Below are 20976 nucleotides of genomic sequence, written 5' to 3'. Positions count from 1 at the left end.
TGTACATTCATATCCCAAGAGATATTTTATCTTAAAATGACCTTGCCAGTCATTGGCACCCCTGTACATTTCTCCTTCCCAGGAGAAAAAGGCAGCAGGAGGAGAAACAGGAGAGGAGGAGCTGGGCAAGGAAGGGCCACTATGTACACATGGAAAAGCCAAACAGTGCCAGCAAGATGGGAATGGGGTTAAAATACATAAAAACCAGATCGGGGAAGATTTTCCAAATGGATCTTGCAGTTCCAGCCCTTCCCTCCTGGAGGGGCGGCTGAACCACACTCGGAATGAGGCACCCAAGTGCTGAGCCAGCAGATCCACAAAATTCATCACATGGAGAAATAGGAACCCTGGTCTTCCTCTTCCTCCTCTGAGGAGTTTGGTGTCTGAGCCCTGAAGAGCTTCCCCACCACTGAGTCCTTTGCCACGTCTGCAATGGAAAACAGGGATCATCGGTGTGTCCGAGGGGGAAGGGCAGGGGGAGGAGGCCCAGACAGCCAAGACTGAGGGCACCCAGCAAGGTGGGGATGTGGAAGGAGCTGGGAATGAAGGAGGAGGAAGCAGGAATACTCACTGGTCTCCAAGCTGACCTTGGCCCTGCGGGAAGGTGTCCCCAGCACGGCTCCAGCCTGGGGGAAGGAGGGAAGGACACGGGCTCAGCTCGGGGTCCCGCTGGGATGGAGCCACACCAGCCCTGTGCTACATCTTCCCAAAATTTGAACTGCTCAGCTGCCACAACTGCTCCCTCTGAACCAGGGGCACAAGCCACACTTCTGCTCCTGGGATTGTGGCTTTTCATGGAAAAGCCTGGAACTGCAAAACCTGGGCTAGTGGAGGAATCAATACCTAAATTCAGGGAGTAGGATACAAGGTGACCATTGCTATGGTCATGATTAGGAGTCAGGCTCCGTGATCCCTGAGGGTCCCTTCCAGCTCTGGATATTCCATGGCTACTCTTTTCCCACTGTTCAGAACAATGTTACCTAAAGACCCCAGAATTCCAAAGCAGTTACAAATCCCGACCCGAGGCTGTGGCTTTAATCCTGACAACAAGCAGCTCCTTTCTAACAAAAGGGACTTTTCTCCACAGCAGTAGAGACCAAACCCCGGGGTTTGGGAGGAAGCTGGGGAGGGTTCCTGCTCTCCATCCCAGGGATGTGTCTCCTGCAGGCCCCTGGCTGAGGTGGCAGGGGGCAGTACTGGAGGGAAGCAGCATTACCGACTTCTTCTGGACCTTGTCCCAGGTGCCCCTGCTGCCCTGCGTGTGCTTCTGCATCCGGAACACGTGTCTGTCCAGCTCCTTCCTGCGGGGCACAAGGAGCACGTCGGGGGGCTGCCACAGCCCCCGTGGAACCTGCTGGATGCAGCCATGGCATCACATCCAGCTCCAGCTCAGGGAATGGGCACGGCCAGGAAAACTGCTCTGGGTCAGTTACAGACAGAGTCGGGTGAGATCAGTGCTGGAACTCCTAATGAAAGGGTCAGACGGGACTTCTTCCTCTTCCCGTATGGAGTTCCTGCCCCTCAGCCAAACCCCCTGACTCCAGGTTTCCAGATGATTCCAGTGAGTTTAGCAGAGCCTGAAGCCCTGGGTAACAGGGTCAGACTGCTGTGCTGAGGCCCAAAGCCCATCCCAGTGCCATCCCCAAAGCCCACACCGAGCTGGGCAGCGCCCACGGCCACAGGGGCCGGAGCAGGGCCGGCAGGAGGGGCTGTGAAGGACCTGGTGTCCCACTTCCAGGAGCTGCCTCCCTCAAAGGGACCTTGGGGAAGAGCCAAAGGCCAAGGTTGGCAGACGAGCTCCTACCTGCTGCTGGGGGCCACATTCCCGGGCTGCTGTGCTGCACTGGGGGGTTTCCCAGCTCCTACCTGTTGACGGGGGCCAGCATTCCCGGGCTGCTGTGCTGCACTGGGGGGTTTCCCAGCTCCTACCTGTTGACGGGGGCCAGCATTCCCGGGCTGATGTGCTCGCACTGGGGGGTTTTGGCCAGCGGGAACACGGCTGAGCTGGGGCTGAGCGAGAGCTCCCCCAGGGAAAAGTCCTCGGGGTCGTCGTTCCGGAGCGGCGGCAGCTGCAAAGCCCCCCCAGAGCCATCAGGGACCTGAGCCAGGGGTGTCCCTGTCCCCAGAGACAGCCCAGACTCTCCCCTCTCCTCCACAGTCACTCCAGCCCTTCCTCACTGCGGTGGCTGTGACTCCACCCCGTCCCTGTGCAGGGACAGGGACACAGCCAGGGACACAATCCCCGGCCCTGCCTCGCTCCACACGCTGCTCCCGGTGCTGCCCAGCCCCTGGGCGACAGTTTGGATGCCACCACACACTCAGAGAGTGATCTCTGATCAGAATTCCGAGCTCAAAGCTGACCATGGCTGCTCAGAAGGAGGGTTACTCAGGGAACTTGTGGTCCTCACGTTTGGAAGAGAGAGAGGCACTGGAAAGGCTCAGGGAGGAGCAGCACAGAAGATCCAAAGCACACCTGAAACTGGGAGCAGGGACAGGACAGGATCCAGGACAGGGTCCATGAGGAGAGGAGGACAAAGTCAGCAGATGGAAGTTCAGAACACACAAGAGGAGAGTGTTGTTCACACAGCAAAGGATTTGGCTCTAGAACTTAGCACAGAAATTCCAGATGGGAAGAGCCTGCCTGGGCTCAAGGAGGGGCTGTGCTGGTTCAGGGAAGGGGAATCCACTCCTGACTCTCATACACAGGATTTCTCTCTGGAGGTGCCACTGGACACTACAGGAGGAGTCAGGCTCTTCTGCCCAGCACAAGCAGAATGAATTTGAGGAAGCCTTTGGAACCACTGGCTGAAATTATATTCTATTAAAAGAGTCACGTCTGGAGAATCCCTCTGCAAAACCAGGGTGTCTTGGACATGGAAGCATCGATGCCCTCACAGCCAATTGCTCATCCCAGTCCCAGGAATCCCCAGTCCTGGGGATTTCTCTGTGCCACGCTGCTGGTTACAGCACGTGCTGAATTTGCCTGGGAGCTCTGACTTCCCAGGAGCCATGGCTGGATGTGTGCCAGGTGCTTCACTGCAGCAAAGGATGGCAGCAGCACAGCAAGGGAAGGACCCTCCTCCCCCAGATCCACAGGGCATTACTGATGGAACTAGACCAGCCTGGTCCCACACCCACTGGGAAAGCACAAACACTGACACCCACACCAACACCCCCACAGACACCCCCTGGAGCTGTTTGCCCGGCTGTACCTTGACTCTCCTGTTCTGGAAGGGTGTCGTGGTGAACACGTCGTCGTGGTTGTCCTTGGGCAGGTGCTCCAGGAACTCCCTCATCTGCTGCTTCCGTTTGAGGGTTCCCACCCTGGCACTTATCACCAGCTCCTTCTTATCTGCAGGACAACAGTCACTGTCCAGAGACAGCCTGAGGCCGTTCCCTCTCCTCCTGTCCCTTGTTCCCTGGGAGCAGAGCCCAACCTCCCCCGGCTCCCCCCTCCTGTCAGGGGGTTGCAGAGCCAGAAGGTCCCCCCTGAGCCTCCTTTGCTCCAGGCTGAGCCCCCCCAGCTCCCTCAGCTGCTCCTGCTGCTCCAGCCCCTTCCCAGCTCCCTTCCCTTCCCTGGACACGCTCCAGCCCCTCCATGTCTCAAAACCATTTAACAACCCCCAAACCCCCAGAATCAAGATGCCAGTACCTTTCTGCTCAGGTTTTCCTGCCTTGGCCTTCCTGGCCTGTGGTTTGGAGCCCTTGGCCTCTTGCTCCTGCAGGTACTTGCTGTGACACTCCTCGGCAGAGCGTGTCCCCACGGCCATGGCCACCTCCTGCCAGAAGCCGCTGCGGTGCTTGGGCAGCGCCGCGATGGCCCTGCAGGGACACAGCGGGGCCTCAGCAGGGCAGCCCCGGCACTGCAGCACAGCTGGCACTGCAGCACAGCCCCACAGCCCGCCCGGGAAGGGCCCTGAGCCAGGGATTGAGGGAATTTGGGCTCTGCCTCTTCTCCAGTGTTGCCCAGAGAAGTTGTGGCTGCCCCTGGATCCCTGGAAGTGTCCAAGGCCAGGTTGGACGGGGCTTGGAGCAACCTGGGACAGTGGAAGGTGTCCCTGCCCATGGCAGGGGGTGGGATGGGATGGGCTTTAAGGTCCTTCCATCCCAAACCAGTCTGGGATCATAGAATCACAGAATCATCTGGGTTGGAAGGGACCTCCGAGATCATCCAGTCCAACCCTTGATCCAACCCCGCCGTGGTTCCCAGCCCATGGCACTGATGCCACATCCAGTCTGGCCTTAAACACCTCCAGGGATGGAGAATCCACCCCTTCCCTGGGCAGCCCATTCCAATGGCTCAGCACCCTCTCTGCAAAGAATTTTTTCCTCTGGTGTCTCCTCCAGACACTTAGAACATGCACATTCCTGCAGTTCCTCTCCCCTTTACCAAACCTGCTGACATAAACATGGCACATTAAACATGTCACTCCAGCCTGGGGACAGAACCTCCCCCACTGACCCATGGTCCACATCATACACAAATACTACCATGTCATTTACCTACTCATGGTTTTCAATGTTACTCATAGGAATGAGTTTTTATTTTTAACGAGATTAAATATGTGGTTTTGAAAACCAGCAGAGGAGTAGATTCACAATCCTCTCCCTTCACACTGTGACAGGGGCTGCTGCAGGCTCACACACCTCCAGCTATGGTAGAGAATACCCAGCTTCTCCTTTGTTTCACTGATGGTTAACTTGGGGACAAGAGGGAACTAAAACATAAAGGAACCCTTGAAAATCACGTGCAAGAGAGGGAATCTGGGAAATCCCAAAGCAGACCACCCCACCCCTGCCAGTGCCCGACGGGAACTGTTCCCTCTGAACACAGAGCGACCCCTTGCCTGTAAAGCTTCTGTAATTCCTTCTCAGACCAACCATCAGCTGCCCTGGGAAAAAGCTCCAGAGGTTTCTGCTGCTTTGCCCTCTCAGGCTCTCTCAATCTGGCTGCTGCAGACTTGGCAGTGCTGGGAGCTCCAGCCCCTGGTTTTTTACCAGGTACTTCTGCATTCCTGTCTTTCGTGGGAAGTTCCTCCTTGCTGGTTTCGGGCTCGCTGTCGAAATCCAGCCAGCACCTGGGGGGGTTGGTTCTGCTCCATGTCCTCACGGCCTCCCCAGGCAGGAGGGAGTCTCTGGACCCACTGGCAGGAGTGTTTCCCTCGGTGGTGAGCTCAGACTCGTCACTGGTCCCACTCAGCCTCACTGGCACATTCCGGGAGGCTCTTCCTGTCCTTGGCTCACCCCACGCCGTGTTTGCACCATCCTGGGATCTGTCAGAGTCAGAGCGAGATCTGCAGTTCTGAGGCCCTGGTTTTAACACAGATTTATTTTTCCTTCTGATCAGCAGTGGGGTATCATCATCACTGGATCCCTCTCCCTCATCCTTGCCTGAGGATTCCTCGGGGAAGTGCTTGGCTGGGAAAGGCTTCCTGGCTGACCTCAGGGAGTACTTGGAAGCCTGCTCGTACCCGGGCAGCTCTGCAGCGTCTGCTCCTCGCTTCTCCTGTGCCATTCCCAGGATTCTGGGGCTGCGTCTCTTTGGCACTTTGCTGTTTGAGGAAGGCACCCTGGCAGGAGGCTGGGATTTGGTTTTTGTGCCCCTGGTTGCAGGGTCACTCTCCTCCTCCTCCGACAGGAACCGCTGGGCCTCCCTGCTTCCAGCAGGCTTGGATTCCCGTTTGGAGCTGGCTCCTCTCTCCCTGCTTCCAGCAGGCTCGGATTCCCGTTTGGAGCTGGCTCCTCTCTCCCTGCTTCCAGCAGGCTCAGATTCCCATTTGGAGCTGGCTCCTCTCTCCCTGCTTCCAGCAGGCTCGGATTCCCCTTTGGAGCTGGCTCCTCTCTCCCTGCTTGCAGCAGGCTGGGATTCCCGTTTGGAGCTGGCTCCTCTCTCCCTGCTTTTCCCTGGAAGAGACAATGGCAGGGTGCAGGGTGAGTCGTGGCCGTGCTCTCAGCACAGGGCACCTGCAACCCCTGCCAGAGCTTTACCTGCCAGGCACTACAAACTCAGAGCTCCGGGAAGGGCTGTCCGTGACTACCAACACTGCCTGGGCACACACCTCCCAAAAGCTCTGCTCCTGCTCCAAAGAGCCTTTCTGCAGGAAACATTGCAGCTGCTTTAGGAGAGAAACTTCTGCTTGACATTTCACACTGTTTGCAGGTTTCTACTGTTGCCCACATTTTATTAACAAGTTTTTATCAAAAACTCCACTAATAGACTTTTTTTTCCACGCCTACACAGGCATGTCATGTCTCTTATTTCATCCCCATTAAAAAGCAAAGCCAGGCCCCCAAGTCACTGGATCCCTTCATTTCAGTGTGACCCAAGAAACGTGTGTCCCAATTATGCAGTTAGAGAACACTTTGACAAGCACAGTTTATATCTGGAGCTGTAAAACTACATCAGTGCTGCTCTGATGACCCTTCAGAGAAAAAGCAGCTGACCATTAAAAGACTTAAATAAATCCTTTGCGTTAACAGACCCCACCCCACTGCTCCAGCACCCAGCTCACAATCCCACTGATTCCATCAATCACTTGAAAATAGGGAAAAAAAAGTTTTTACCTTTATTTTGGCTTTTGGGCATTTCCTCTGTTGTCTTCATGACTTCCTTTGGTTTGTTCTTCTTAGAGATGAAACTGGTCTTTTTGCGGGATTTTTCACTACTAAGCATCTTCAAAATAAAACAATTTAATCTAAACCTAATTTAATCTCCTTTTCTCCAGGCTGAGCCCCCCCAGCTCCCTCAGCCCCTCCTACTGCTCCAGCCCCTTCCCAGCTCCCTTCCCTTCCCTGGGCACGCTCCAGCCCCTCCAGGGCTATCCTGCAGTGAAGGACCTCAGGATTTGAGGTGGGACCTCACCAACTGCCTGTCTGATACATTATCTTTCCAAAAACCCCAGTCTTTTTCCAGAACCAATTCCCCATTGTCCCCATTTGACAGACAACAATTCCCTGATAACACAGAGCTAAGGCAATTCTGTTAGTTTGTTTTACAGTGTTTTCATCCTGCTCCCAAGGCTTCCTTCCCTTCAGGTACCTCTGAGAGCTGCACCGGTTCCGTTACACGCCTTGCCAAGTTTATTCATTATATAGTCATTATATTTAAGACACACTTAAGTACCAAAGAAGCCTTACCAGGCTGATATAATCCACTCCACCCTCTTCCAGGGTGACATTAAGGTTCTGATCCACAAAGGCTCGTTGCCCACACCAGAAGTTCATGGGGGGTCTGACCTGTCTCCCGCTGCGAGTGCAAACCCTGCCCGAGTCCTTGCCCTGGGAGCTGTGCCTTGGGGTGGTGTCTGCAGGGGAAAAGCAGGAAATGAGGGGCTTGTCCCAGACATTGCATGGAAAATTCAGCCTTGCACACCTCACAAGCAATGTGGTGTTTAAACCAGGCTACATGGAGAATGTAAAACTTAGCCCAAGTGGTTCTTTTGAAAGTGTTCTGATTGGAAAAACAGCACTGAAGTGATCACCTTCACAGGTTATACCACTCTCTGTGAGCACTTTCACTCTGTTTACAAGGTTATAAATACTGGCAAAGTCATGGAGGGAGGGAGAATGATAAAGAGAAGTTGTCACACTGAATAGCTCCTCGTTGAGAGAAAAGGGAGCAAAAAATAAACGTGGATGATGAGAGACAAATAAATGGGAGTGAGGAGAGAAAAAAATAAAGGAGCTTTTATAGTGCTAGCAAGGAAATCTGATTGCAGCATCAACAAACAGCACAGTGGAGCTTGGCCAAACCCCCACTGGACAGAGAACCCAGAGAAAGGTGCGAGTCAAAGCCCAAAGCTGTCAGTCCACAAGGCTGGGACCGCTCTCTAAGGCTGAGCAAAACCAGGGGGCTCAACAGGTTGTGGCTTTACAGCAATTCCTTGGAAACAACACCAACATAAGGAGCTTTTCCACAACCCATTCCGTCCACCCCCAGTTGCCTTTTCCAAAGGCAATGATTACCAAACACTCACAGGTGTTTTCATTGTTCCTTGGCAATACTTCATAGGTGGTGTTCTTCATTCCAGGTTTCTTCTTTGAGCCTTCTGCAGTTTCCAACACATCACCTTCCACCCCAGTGTCACTCTCTTCATCTTCATCCACACCACTGTTCTGTTTTCGGTCTTTCCTAATGATTTAGAGTTTAAGAAAAGAAACAATAAGCATCTAAAAGAGCTGTTCCTTAACAAACGATGTAAAAGTGAAGCCTTCCTGTGGGCAGAAGCCCCTTGGCACAGCACAGCAGTGGCTTTGTCCACACATCTGCAGCCTTTCACACTTCTCTGGTATAATGTTCTTAAAAAGCAAAACCTCAAAGAATACTTTAAAGAACATGGCAGTGAAACAGAAATTACCTCCTCCTTTCCTCGAGGAACTCCTGGACATACTCCTTCCACCTCCTGGAAAAGCCAAAGGTGAATCGTTTGATGAAGCGGTAGGGAAACCCTGGGGGGACAGAGGGGACATCACCAACAGCTCAGCAAGACTTGTAATCACTGAGGGTAGAGAAAACATCCAGGACAAGCATATTCAGCCCAAAGATCAGAGGAACTGGCCCAGCCAGTTCCATCCCAGCACAGTCCATTCACTCCCAGGCTTTAGGAAGCCTCTGCAGCACTCGAGCCACTCTGCTCACAAACCTATTGCTGTTACTTCTTCTCAGAATGGTAAAATGAAAGCAAATACAAGTATTTAGCAGAGGAACTAATAAAAACTTCCAGTCAGAGAGCAGCCAGGTCAGGTGTTTATCAAGCAGGTATCCCAGGAATTAAGAAGGAAACACTGAAGACACAGACACATCTTTGGGCCTGAGAGAGCAGAGTGCAGGTGTGTTCAGTTAAAACCTGGGATCACACACCCAGGGCACACCTGTGTTAAGGGAAATAATGCCAAGGGAAGGGCAGGGTCAGGTTGGATCTCAGGGAAAGGTTCTTCCCCCAGAGGGTGGTTGGCACTGCCCAGGCTCCCCAGACCAGTGGGCACGGCCCCAAGGCTGCCAGAGCTCCAGGAGGGTTTGGATGATCCTCTGGGGCACAGGGGGGGATTGTTGGGGTGTCCTGGGCAGGGCCAGGGGTTGGACTCGATGGGCTTTGGGGGTCCCTTCCAGCTCAGGAGATCCTGTGATTCTAAGTATTCATTCCTCTGTGCCACAGCTGATCTCTGTGCCCCCGGGGCTGCCTGGAAGCACTAACCTGCAGCTCATTACTGCAGAACATGCCAGAGAACAGGATCCCAGCCCAGCTGGGCAGGTCCATCCCTCCCCTCCCCAGGGCACCCCTGAGCAGTGGCAGTGCTGCTCTGCCCCAGCCCTCACCCTCTCTCCTCATGGTGGCAGAGTCGATCTTGCCCTGCAGGAGGTAGAGGCTGCCCGAGGACGTCCTCAGCTGGTTGTGGGCCACGCGCTCGGTGACGGCATTGCTGTGCCACAGCAGGCCCTTCATGTCCCTGGGGAGAGACAGAGCCTGAGCAAGGGCAACACAACCTCTCCTTTGCAGAAAAGAAGGGGGGTTGACCTGGAGCTCTGTGTTCCAAGGGGAGTGGCAGTGATGCCCGTTTGCTGAGGGATGCAGGTGCTGGCAGGACGTGCTCTGTGCTGCTTTCCTTCCCTAGCCTGGAACAGGAACGGCTCTGGCCTTGTCTGGCCAGCTCTTGCCCACACAGAGGAATTGCTCTGCACCATCCCTGGGTGGTGGGTGCCCCAGGCTGGGCCTGTTTTACACTACACTGCAACCACAAAACAGGGTCTTACTGCCGTTTGCCCTCCAGAGAAATCGCCGTGTTGCCTTCCATCACTTTGATCCTCCAGCTGCTCAGGCAGATGCTTTTCTGTTACAGAAAAAAAGAAAATAAAGCATTTAAAATTGTATTTATTACCCAGCAGCTCCTCAGTGCTCAGATCCAGTAACAACATCCCTTCTCCTTGGCTACAAATCTTGACTATTAAAGGGCATCTGATCCCTATCTCAGTCAAAGCTCACCACAAAGGTGAATTGTTTTTTTTAGTACAGGAAACACATCAAACACACTTGGCCACGTGGGAGAACAAAACAAGTCACTCGCTTAATTTGAAGGGACTGCAACCCCAGATCCCTCCAGAGAACAAGGGAAACTCAGGCCTCGGGCAGGTGTGCTTGTGCCAGGTTTCAGGGAATCCCAGGGATGCAGCATGCTTCCAGATCCACTGCCTTCCATACAGAAAGGTGGGAATACTGCCAGGCTGCACACTGCTCTCCTAGGAAAAGATTCTGGTCCCACTTGATTCCAAAGGAGTCCAGATGTTCTGTAGGAAAGCCAAGCCTTTCACCTCCTCACCAGCTGGGCAGATTCATGGATTCATCCCTAGCCTACAGCTGGGAAAGGTCTCTCCTCCTTGGATTTGAGTGGGCAGCCAAGAGCTGGAACCAACACTGGGACCCTTTCAGCCCACACTGTGGCTTGTGCACTAAACCAAAAGGGCCTCTTTTAGACAAGAAAAACCACCCAAAACCTGAACATTTGGAGTAACTCATCTTGGAGTAAGGTAAAAAAAAAATCTTTTTGATGGGAAAATTTACCAGTAAAATCTAATGAAACAGTGGTTTGTTCTCTTCTGAGTGCTCCTTGCTTTTGACAAGAAAACCCACAACTACGAGCTACACCCAGCCCAGAGGAATCTCTCTTTTCCCTACAGGATTAATTTCTCCCACCTCTTTGTCTGCTTTGCCAGCAGGTTGGTCGGTATGACGTTTGTCCAGAGGGTCCTCAGGCCTTTCTGTCAGCTTCTGCTTCTTTGGGATGTGGACTGTGGGACTAGACAGCATAATGCTGCAGAAGTGCTGGGAGGGCTTTGGGGAATTACTCTCCACGGTCTTTTCCACTCCCAGAGCAGCTTGTTTTTTACTGGGCTGCAACTCTCTTCTGTCTTGATGAAGCTCTGTATGTTTTGCTCCTCCATTTCCCCACTTTTCTGTTACCTGATCCTCGTTTTTCAAAGGGGTGGAATTTACATTCAGAAAACTAGTCCCTGCACTCGGAGACATTTCACCATCGGTATCTATTGGTTCCACCAGGAAAACGTCCACATCCTCCTCCTTGTTGGTGTCCACTTCCTCGGGAGGCTCAGCCCTGGGCTGCTCAGCACAGGCAGCTCTGACTAAAGGCTTCTCCGTGGCTGTGGAAGGAGGAACGTCCTGCTGGATGGGGTTTGAAGGTGTTGGATCTGCACATTAGAAAAAAAAAGGTGCAACAAAGAAGTTAGTGATATTTAAGCATTGGAACGGGCTTGTGGTGGAGCCCTGGGGGACATGGGGCAGTGGGGGCCTTGGGATGGCTGGACTCGATGGGGTCAGAGGGCTTTTCCAGCCTCCCCAGTGCCTTGGTTCTGAGCTGAGGAAGGCTGTGAAGTGTTTCCCAGGGCAGTCCCACGTACCTTTGTGCTGCTGCTGCTGCTGCAGTTTCTTCTTTATGCGCAGGAAGAACTTCTGGGGGGTCTCCAGCACAGGGGGCTCTGCAGTGGGCAGGGCCTGAGGGACCCGTGGGAACACTGACCCTGCAAAGCAACCACAGGGAAAACTCCTTGGTCTGGGGAACAGAAACATTCCCGGGGGATGTGGTTTGTTGATATGCTTATTAAAATACCCCACAAAATCCCAGAACTGTTTGGGTTGGAAGGGACCTGAAAGCCCATCCAGTGCCACCCCTGCCATGGGCAGGGACACCTTCCACCAGCCCAGGTTGCTCCAACCTGGCCTTGGACACTCCCAGGGATCCAGGGGCAGCCACAGCTTCTCTGGGCAACCTGGGCCAGGGCCTCCCCACCCTCGTTATAAAAAGGGTCACACTCAGCTCCATGTCACCTGCAAACTCCCTGAGGGTGCCCTGGATCTCACCGTGTCTGTAAGGAAAAAACTAAAGGTGCACTGGCAAAGCCATCAGGGAAATAGCCCAGTGGGATTTCACACCCAAACAAGTTTTCCATGAACCTCCCTCCCTTATGTACTGGCTGTAGGAGCAGTTAAAGCAACTGTTTGATCTTTAGGTACCAAGTGGCTTTGGAGGTGTTGCAGTGGATCAATCCCACTCACAGACACAAGGCAGGGAGCAGTTAGACCCAGGCTGGGGCAAAGGGAGTGAGAACACAACAGGAGGGAATCTTCTGTGTCAGGAGCAGGGAAATCAGCTGTGCCACAGACACCTTTCAGCACTAAAAATCCCACCATTCCAACCTTTCTGTTTAACCCCAGCCATCAGGGGGACAACAAGTGCTGGTTGCCAATGTCTTCTACACCCACCCAGGTGCCACTGGCACCTTTTGCAGAGACTGGATGAGCCATGAGCAGGACACACAGGGACAGTGTTCACACCTGGGACAGCTCTCCCGTGGAACAACCATTGTTTCCCAGGTGTGACCAGGCTCTGCTCTGCTGGTCCCTGGTTCATGGAGCTTCGCAGGGTTTGTCCTCTCCATGGTCCTTCCAAGGAGGAAGGATTCAGACTAATTGGCAAAGCATTGAGTTCTTCCCCGTAAACAGCTGACCCCAGTGTGTTCCAGAATAACCAAAACTCTTCTGGAAAAGGAACTATTAATAATTCCTGTCATTCAGGCTACGGATTGATGTAAGCAAACAATTGAAAGACTTATGAAAATGTGACAACCGGGGATGTCACTGCAGCACAAGTGAACTGAACTAAGAATTACAGCTCTGTACCTTCTATTCCAAGTGTTTTGAAGGAAAACAAACCATTCTCCAGGAGTCACTGAGAGCCCGTGGCACTCACCATGTCCTGGCCGGGCGGTGCCCCGGCCCTGCCCGGTGCCACGGGTCAGGGTCCCGTCGGTGCCCTGGCTCTGCCCGGTGCCGGGGGTCAGGATCACGTCGGTGGCACGGCTGTGCCCAGTGCTCCGTGTCAGGATCCTGTTGGTGCCCTGGCTCTGCCCGGTGCCGCGGGTCAGGGTCCCGTCGGTGCCCTGGCTCTGCCCGATGCCGGGGGTCAGGATTACGTCGATGGTGCCCCGGCCTTGCCCGGTGCCACGGGTCAGGATCCTGTCGGTGCCCTGGCTCTGCCCGGTGCCACGGGTCAGGATCCTGTCGGTGTTGGTGCCCTGGCTCTGCCCGGTGCCAGGGGTCAGGATTACGTCGGTGGCACGGCTGTGCCCGGTGCTGCGTGTCAGGATCCTGTCGGTGTTGGTGCCCTGGCTCTGCCCGGTGCCACGGGTCAGGATCCTGTCGGTGCCCTGGCTCTGCCCGGTGCCACGGGTCAGGATCCTGTCGGTGTTGGTGCCCTGGCTCTGCCCGGTGCCGGGGGTCAGGATTACGTCGATGGTGCCGCGGCCCTGCCCAGTGCTGGGGGCCAGGATCCCGTCGGTGCCCTGGCTCTGCCCGGTGCTGGGGGTCAGGAAGATCCCTTCGGTGGCACGGTTGTGCCTGGCGCGGCCCTGCCCAGTCCTGGGGGTCAGGAAGGTCCCGTCGGGGCCGGTGCGGCCCTGCCCGGTGCCGCGGGTCAGGATCCCGTCGGTGCCGCCCCCGCGGCCCCGCTGCCGCTCCGCCCGCTCCTTCATCCGCTGGAAGATCTTGGCCGGCGTCTCCTGCCCGGGCGGCTCCGGGGCGCGGCGCTTCGGCGGCCGCTCTGCCGCGGGCCCGGCCTGGCCGTGCGGGACATCCCGCGCCCCCCGCCACGGCCCCGCGGGCGGCGGGCCCTGCCCGGCCGGGACAGCGCCCTGGGCCTGCAGGAGCTCCTTCAGCGGCGTCAGCGTGCCCGCGGGGACGCTGCTCAGCGGCACCGAGCGCACCGGGGGCTCGCCCCGGGCGCGGCGGCGGCCGGGGGCGGCGAGCATGGCCCGGGTCCTCCGGGTCCCCTCACGGCGATCGTGGGTCAGTCCTGTCCCCTCGCGGTGGGTCCCTCACGGCGATCGCGGGTCAGCCCCGTCCCCTCACGGCGGTCCCGGGTCAGTCCCGTCCCCTCACGGCGGTCCCGGGTCAGCCCCGTCCCCTCAGGCGGACCCCGGGTCAGTCCCGTCCCCTCACGGCGGTCCCGGGTCAGTCCCGTCCCCTCACGGCGGTCCCGGGTCAGCCCCGTCCCCTCAGGCGGACCCCGGGTCAGTCCCGTCCCCTCACGGCGGTCCCGGGTCAGTCCCGTCCCCTCAGGTGGATCCCGGGTCAGTCCCGTCCCCTCACGGCGGTCCCGGGTCAGTCCCGTCCCCTCAGGCGGATCCCGGGTCAGTCCCGTCCCCTCACGGCGGTCCCGGGTCAGTCCCGTCCCCTCACGGCGGTCCCGGGTCAGTCCCGTCCCCTCACGGCGGTCCCGGGTCAGCCCCGTCCCCTCAGGCGGACCCCGGGTCAGTCCCGTCCCCTCACGGCGGTCCCGGGTCAGTCCCGTCCCCTCAGGTGGATCCCGGGTCAGTCCCGTCCCCTCACGGCGGTCCCGGGTCAGTCCCGCCCCCCCCCAAAGCGGCCCCGCGCTCAGATTCGAGCGCGGCAGCGCGCGCGCGCGCGTCATGGAGCCGCGACCATTGCGCAGAGTCAGAGGGGTGTTTGGAAAGGACCCCCTGGAGGGGAGCCATTGGAAGAGGCGGGGCAGGAAGGGTCCATGCCGAGGCTCCCCCCGTTCCGGCGCGGTGGTTCGACCCGCGCCGAAGGCGGGCTCCGCGGCCGTTAGAGCTGAGGGGCGGCTCCGAGGGGCGGGCCCGGCTCTGAGGGGCGGCCCGAGCTCCGGGGGAAGGCCCGGTCAGGGCTCTCCGGCAGCGGTTGAGACGCAGGCGGTGCTCCGAGGAGCCTTCCCCGTGGGCTGGAGCAGCAGCCGCGTTGGTAGGAAGAAAGGAGGGCAGGCGGGCGGGGCAGGGGCTGCTCACGCCCCTCACACAGGGAGAGCCCCCAGGCCGCGGACAGAGTGTGCCGCCCGCAGGTAAATAAATAACTAACAGCCAGGTGTGAGCAGCAGCCTGGCTGAGCCCAGTGTAACCGCGTGTTAAATACCGGGGTTAATCAGAGCGCTGGAAGCCTGTCCTGGCTGGAAAGTTCAGTAGTAAGGTCTCGTGGTTCCAAGTGGGAAACTAGGCAAGCTACTCGAATAATACATTAAAAACTACCTAGTACTATGTGAATAACACGTAATGAATGGAAATCACGGGTGCCCCCAGCAGCCCAGCCCTGACGGGCAGCCACAGCGGGGTCAGCTGTGGGATCAGGTGGGTCTGGCGCTCAAATTAGCCCCAGTAAGTGGGTTAGAGATTCACCTCCGGGGAGGAATTACTGTGGGGTGTGCTAGTAACAAATAGCTGCTTTAAAAAAAAAAATAATAAAATATTCAAGTTGGATACTTCGGGGTGCTGTTGCAACTTTTTAGAATAATTCAAGCCTTTGGGCTTCTTGCAGGGAATGCACGTGGTAATTAGCAGCCCGGTTCTCTAGAGCAGACAGGGATCCTTTGCCGGCATTCCTGCCCGGAGGAGAGCACGGGACACGGGTGTCACACGGTGTTACGGATCACAGGTAGGTGTGTGCCAGGGGAGGGGGCACGAGCTGGGAGGAGGAGAGAAGAGGTGTCTGCAGGCACCGGGGAAAAGGGAAGGAGAGCATGGAACAGTTAAAGCAGGAATGGAGAGGAAGGGCTGCGTTTAGATTTTGCAGGAATTGTTGAGTGTCTGATCGTGGTTTGTGATCCACTGGCTCCATACAGCTGGCACAGCTTCACTGGGTTCCTTCCTCCCTAAAAAGCACAAAACCCCCCGTTCAACCCATAATTTCCTCCTTATCTCTGACAATAAATTAGTGCTCCCATAGTTTCTTAAGTACTTATCAGCTCAGCTTCTGCCTGAATCAGCAAAAGCAAAGGAAATTTGCTTTGCTCCAGTTATTTGCAGCAGCCACCACAGTGCTTCCTTTCAGGAGCAAAAACGGATCCACAGAAAGTCAAGGGAGTGGTAATTCTTTTTTTTTTTTTCTGGTGACAAAGCATGTGTGTGAGATTTGTGGGTGTAATTTAGGCAGTTGTAGAATTCTTACTATAAATTTTTTTAGCATGACTAAGCAAGTCCCCTCTTGTCTGTACCACCTGATGCCAGTGGGGCTTCCTGCACAGAATTCCAGAATGGTTTGGGTTGGAAGGGACCTTAAAGCTCATCTCATCTCATTCCACCCCCTCCATGGGCAGGGACACCTTCCACTAGCCCAGGTTGCTCCAACCTGGCCTTGGACACTTCCAGGGATCCAGGGGCAGCCACAGCTTCTCTGGGCAACCTGTGCCAGGGCCTCCCCACCCTCCCAGCCAGCAATTCCTTCTGAAATCCCATCTAAACTTATTTCTCTCAGAAAAACTCTTTTTTTTTTTTTTTTTTTCAGAAATAACATTTCTTGTATAATTTTTAAGCTTTTTTGCTGTTTTGTTGTTCCATAAAGGAAGAGATCAGGTTGATTATATAGAGGAAAAAAGGCTAATCCAGACTAAGCAGAGAAAGCTGTTGAGGAAACAAGAGTTAATGTGGTTTTTGTTGAGTGTGTGGCTGGAGCAGCAGCTGTGTGTGCCCAGCAGAGCTGGTTCTGGGGAGAGCAGCTACACCTGGAGACAATTAGATAATCAATAAAGTGCAAATCTGGTTCCAGGTCACATCTCTAAGTCAGCCTTCTCAGCTCGTTGTGCTGTGGGTTTAAGAGGAAACCCATTGTATTTTATTAGGGATGTATCCATGTTAATCTCAGGAATTGCCAGAAAGGACCTGAAATTGGGCATCCTGCTGGTTCTGTTTGGGGAAACTGCCGATGCCAATCAAAATCTCCCTGGAAAAATGGGATTCATAATGGCACAGATCCTGGTTGCATTACAGAGGGTTTTCCAAGGCCCTCTGTCACACTTCCTCCCTCTTCAGCTCCCAGTGGAGATGCACTCCACAATCCATGCTGCTGGAGTTTCCTCACTTGGCTGGTGTAAGTTCTTTGGGCAGCAGCTGCAGAAACACAAGCCAAAAAGTCTGTGTAAAGCATGTAAAGCCCAGTAACCTCAGTCAGGTCACTACAAGTGTGTGGGAAAACTGAAAAAAAAACCCCCACCAAAACAGCACTTGCATGCTGTTTGGCTGAGGGGTCTGTGCTTTTCCATGTTTTTTCATGGAAATATTTAAGGTTTTTTTTCTTCTTTGGGGAGGCCCTTTTGACAGGTCCTGCCAATGAAGCAATCCCATAAATTATATATACATATAATAAGTATAGGGGCATAAGAATAAATGTCTGGAGCTTGCCCTTCTTTCAGATTTTTGAGATCTTAAGTCCATTAATTGTATGGTTGGAAAAAAACCCACCCCTAATGCTTCTTTTGTTTGGGGTTGGTGGAAGAAAACCACATTTCATATATTTATACATGTACAGGTCTGTACAGGCTCATTTATTACTGGCTTTAAAATGCAGAACAGTCTTTGTTAAACCTGTTTAAACCTTTCCCTGCTGCAAATTGCTGATGCCAGTCTGGGCTCTGGTCTCACTCTTTGTGATGTGACTGAGGGATGGGTTTGGTCACAGAGGTCACAATGCACATTTTTTTGCCAAACAAGCTGGGTGACCTTCTCCAAACAGAAAGAGCTGATGCCTAAATGAGGTTTGATCTGTGACTTCCCATGTACCTTTGGGATCTCCCGTAGTGGGAGGACAATCCTTGTTTCCTTTGAGAGGCTGGATATTGTTTGTTTGGAAAAGCACTGGGTCTATGAGCAGGTACAATAATTTTTATACCGTTTCTTAATATTTGCTGCAGGTGCCTGGGCTGGAGGAGGGCTCTGCAGGCTGTGCTTGCAGCAGTGGGGACGTGGGATTTACTGTTTGGGGCCTGAGTTTTGCTCTCAGTGTATCAGCAGTGAATCCATTTGCATTCACCCTGCCCCTGCTTATTTAGTCATTTTGCTGGGAATGCAAATGTCTTCGTGCAACTCATTTGTTTTGCTGTGCAAGGTTTGCCCTTTATTTGAACTTTATTCATGACTGGAGAGATATTCTATGGAATAATGGACTGGCAGCTGGGATGCCATGGCCTGTGTTAACCCCTGAGGTCATGGAGTCCAGCCAGCAACCAGCACCGTGTTCACCCCTGAGCCGTGTCCTCGAGTGCCACAGCCACAGGTTTTTTGGACACATCCTGGCCCAGGTTGCCCAGAGAAGCTGTGGCTGCCCCTGGATCCCTGGAAGTGCCCAAGGCCAGGTTGGAGCAGCCTGGGCTGGTGGAAGGTGTCCCTGCCCATGGCAGGGGTGGCACTGGGTGGGCTTTAAGTCCCTTCCCACCCAACCCATCCCTCTCAGCCCCGTGGCCGGGCCGCCCACTTGTCCTGCTGCCGCCTGGGGTACCTGCACTGCCGGGGGCTCCTCGCTGAGAGGGCGTTTCCTGCTGCATCCCGGTGGGAAGGGCTGGCTCACAGGCATTCCTGGGGTGCTGGGGAAGGAGGAGCCCGTGTGCCGTGCGGGTGTGTGATGTGGAGCAGAGCGCTGGTCTCCACGAGATGGCAGGAGCTCCCTTCCCGCTCCCCGGCCTCGGGAGCGGGCGCTGGCCAGCACAGGCTCCTGCTGAAGCGCTCGTGTGACAGCATCGTTATCCACGGCGCTCCCGGCTCCAGCACTTCGCTGTGCCCCAGCTGCGGCTCTCCCAGCACGGGCGAGGCTGCGGGAAAACGAGCCGCGTGGAGCCCAGCCGAGCCCAGCATTCCCTGCCTTTGGAAAGCTGAGCCTCCTGCACACACACGGGGCAGCGCTGCTGCTCCTGCTCCCACGGGTCCCCAGACGGGAGAGAAGCATTCTGGCCACACTGTCGGAATTTTGGTGCCATGTGGGCCACAGAAGTGCCTTTCCCAGGGACAGCACCCAGGGAAGGGCTGGAGCTGTGCCAGGGCAGGGTCAGGTTGGATCTCAGGGAAAGGTTCTTCCCCCAGAGGGTGGTTGGCACTGCCCAGGCTCCCCAGGGCAGTGGGCACGGCCCCAAGGCTGTCAGAGCTCCAGGAGGGTTTGGACAATGCTCTGAGGGACAGGGGGGGATTGTTGGGGTGTCCTGGGCAGGGCCAGGAGCTGGACTGGATGGTCCTTGTGGGTCCTTTCCAGTTCAGGATATTCCATAATTCTATGAATGATTTTTGATCTGATTAAGAAACCAACCACAGCTCTTAGGAAGTTGTTCCAGTGAGTGTCACTTCAGTGCAAAACTGCCTTACCTCCTCCCTGGAATGGCTTTGCTCCCTTCCTCAGCTGGTGTGAAGAGCAGTATCCCTTAGGAACATCAAGGATTCCTGAATACCTGCTTTCAGTCCTATCCCACTGCTGCCATAAGCTCATTTTTAAACTGCTTTCTTATCTTTCCCGTTGCCATATTGTTGCTGTTGGATTGCATTCCTCAGTATTTCCTCTAGTGCTTGGCTGCTGCCTTCTTGTTTCAGTGTCAGTGTGTTCCTGGCTGATTCCTACCCCTGGATCTCGTGCTGGCCCTGCCCTTTCCCCCACCGTGTCCCTGGTGTGTCCCTGGAGGGCAGTCACACCTGTCCCAGCTGGAATCACTGAGCCCTGGCACTGCTGCTTCTGCACCAGTTTGTCTTGGAATTTGGGCTCTGAAGCTTTGCTTGCACAGGGGCAGGAGGAATTTCACATCCTCACAGTGAGCACCTTTCCCTGCACACCCTCAGATGCTTGAATGAGAGTTTCCAGCTTGGTTATTAATTACAATTCTGGCACAGGATGTTTCTGTAGGGCGTTGAGGTCTAGTTTTTATTAAATCCAATCAGTTTTGCAATGTCCTGGTAATTAATCTGCCACCCAAACCCCAGCCCTCCCAGCCTGCCTGGTGTTGCCTGTCTGGTTTGGCACATTAAACATTCTGGAGCTCGCAAAAATGGCTTTAAAGTTTCCTGAAAGTTATCTGTGATTAGCTGAGGTTGGGGGTGGTTCATAATCTTATTTAAACAGTCACTGTTGACTGGGAAATATCTTGTTGCTACCATCAAAAATGAAGATCCTACTCAGCATCTTCACAAGCACAAAGGATGGATATTTCATGCATTCTCTAATACTAAAAGTTACTGTATTCCTTCCCAATAACAGATCTGAGCTACTAAAATAATTTCCCCAATATTATTCTTTTACAACATCCTTGTTGTCCTTTGCCTTCTTGGGAAGGATTTATTTTTACTTGTCTCTGTCACTTTTCTTACATTTTGAGTGTATCTCATAAGTGATCCCTTTGAGTAACCTCCACTGATTGCAAGGCAGCATGTCTGATTTTTGTTTGGGAGACAGATTTGTTATTCCTGGTTTTAGGAAGCAGCACACTGGGAGTATGGAGTGCCCTGGGTTTGGCTGGGATACAGTTAATTTTCCTCCCAGGAGCTGGTGCAGGGCTGTGGTTTGGATTCAGGATGAGGATAAACCACAACACAGGGACATGAAGTGGCTTCCCAGTGTCATAACCTGTCCCAGGATTTGGCAGGAAGTTATGCAAGAGAACAAAGGAGTTTAAAAATCCTCGTGGCTCATAATTAGGGCTGAGTTACAGAATCTGAGTGTTGCTGCTCCTGGCAGGGTTGTATTGCAGCCTCTCCATTCATGGAAGAGAAATCACCTCAGAAGTCACAAATGTATCAAAACTCGTGTGTTTGAACAAGCCCCTGATCCAAAAAAGGGCAAACCAGGGCAGAGCTCTGGGCAGAGTCCTGTGTTCTTCCTGCCTTTTCTTTTCACTGTGGCCTAAGCCACTGCTGGAAAGACTCCTTGTGTAATTCCCTGCCACCTCAGCTCTGCTAATTGGAAATAGGAATAAACCCAGTTTGCCTCAGTTGTTTAAGCCACGAGCTGGTAATTCCATTCTCTCTTGGAGTGTTTCTGCAGTGGTTATGAGGTTTAACCTAATCTGCATTAATGCTGCCTTTTAGCATTGGTTTAGGAAGGAGACCAAAAACCCACACGGAGCTCCAAAGGGCTGTTATGGAACAGTGGCTGGCAGAGCACTGGAGATCCATCCTTTATAGGGAATAATAAATGT

At 54.3% G+C, this 20976-nt stretch overlaps 1 protein-coding gene and 1 long non-coding RNA gene across 4 annotated transcripts in view; one reads left to right on the top strand and one right to left on the bottom strand.

Annotated features, from left to right (window-relative positions):
* Positions 1–182: 182 nt before the first annotated feature.
* On the bottom strand, positions 183–14456 carry MIS18BP1 (MIS18 binding protein 1). 3 transcript variants are annotated; one of them, XM_064659718.1, is made up of 16 exons: positions 12760–14443; positions 11411–11530; positions 10689–11200; positions 9752–9828; positions 9317–9447; positions 8358–8448; positions 7977–8131; positions 7138–7304; positions 6565–6673; positions 4848–5904; positions 3653–3822; positions 3213–3352; positions 1930–2069; positions 1217–1301; positions 572–626; positions 183–427 (listed from the first exon to the last, which is right to left on the bottom strand). In XM_064659718.1, the coding sequence occupies exons 1-16, from the start codon at positions 13814–13816 to the stop codon at positions 327–329; spliced, it is 4167 nt and encodes a 1388-aa protein (XP_064515788.1). In that variant the 5' UTR covers positions 13817–14443; the 3' UTR covers positions 183–326. The 3 variants fall into 3 exon arrangements, with proteins under 3 accessions (XP_064515788.1, XP_064515789.1, XP_064515790.1); XM_064659719.1 differs by lacking the exons at positions 183–427; positions 572–626 and having other exon boundaries at positions 1278–1866; positions 12760–14453; XM_064659720.1 differs by lacking the exons at positions 183–427; positions 572–626; positions 1217–1301 and having other exon boundaries at positions 1949–2479; positions 12760–14456.
* Positions 14457–14760: 304 nt separating this feature from the next.
* The window catches only part of LOC135416512 (uncharacterized), a 57165-nt gene continuing 50949 nt past the window's right edge, over positions 14761–20976 (top strand). Inside the window, exons 1-2 of the long non-coding RNA XR_010431609.1 lie at positions 14761–14883; positions 15354–15470. This is a non-coding gene — a long non-coding RNA (uncharacterized LOC135416512). The remainder of the gene's footprint in view (positions 14884–15353; positions 15471–20976) is intronic.

Source organism: Pseudopipra pipra, chromosome 6, assembly GCF_036250125.1.
Source record: "Pseudopipra pipra isolate bDixPip1 chromosome 6, bDixPip1.hap1, whole genome shotgun sequence".
NCBI lineage: Eukaryota > Metazoa > Chordata > Aves > Passeriformes > Pipridae > Pseudopipra > Pseudopipra pipra.
The sequence above is the reverse complement of the archived record's forward strand: the minus strand, read 5'-3'. Positions and strand labels throughout refer to the sequence as shown.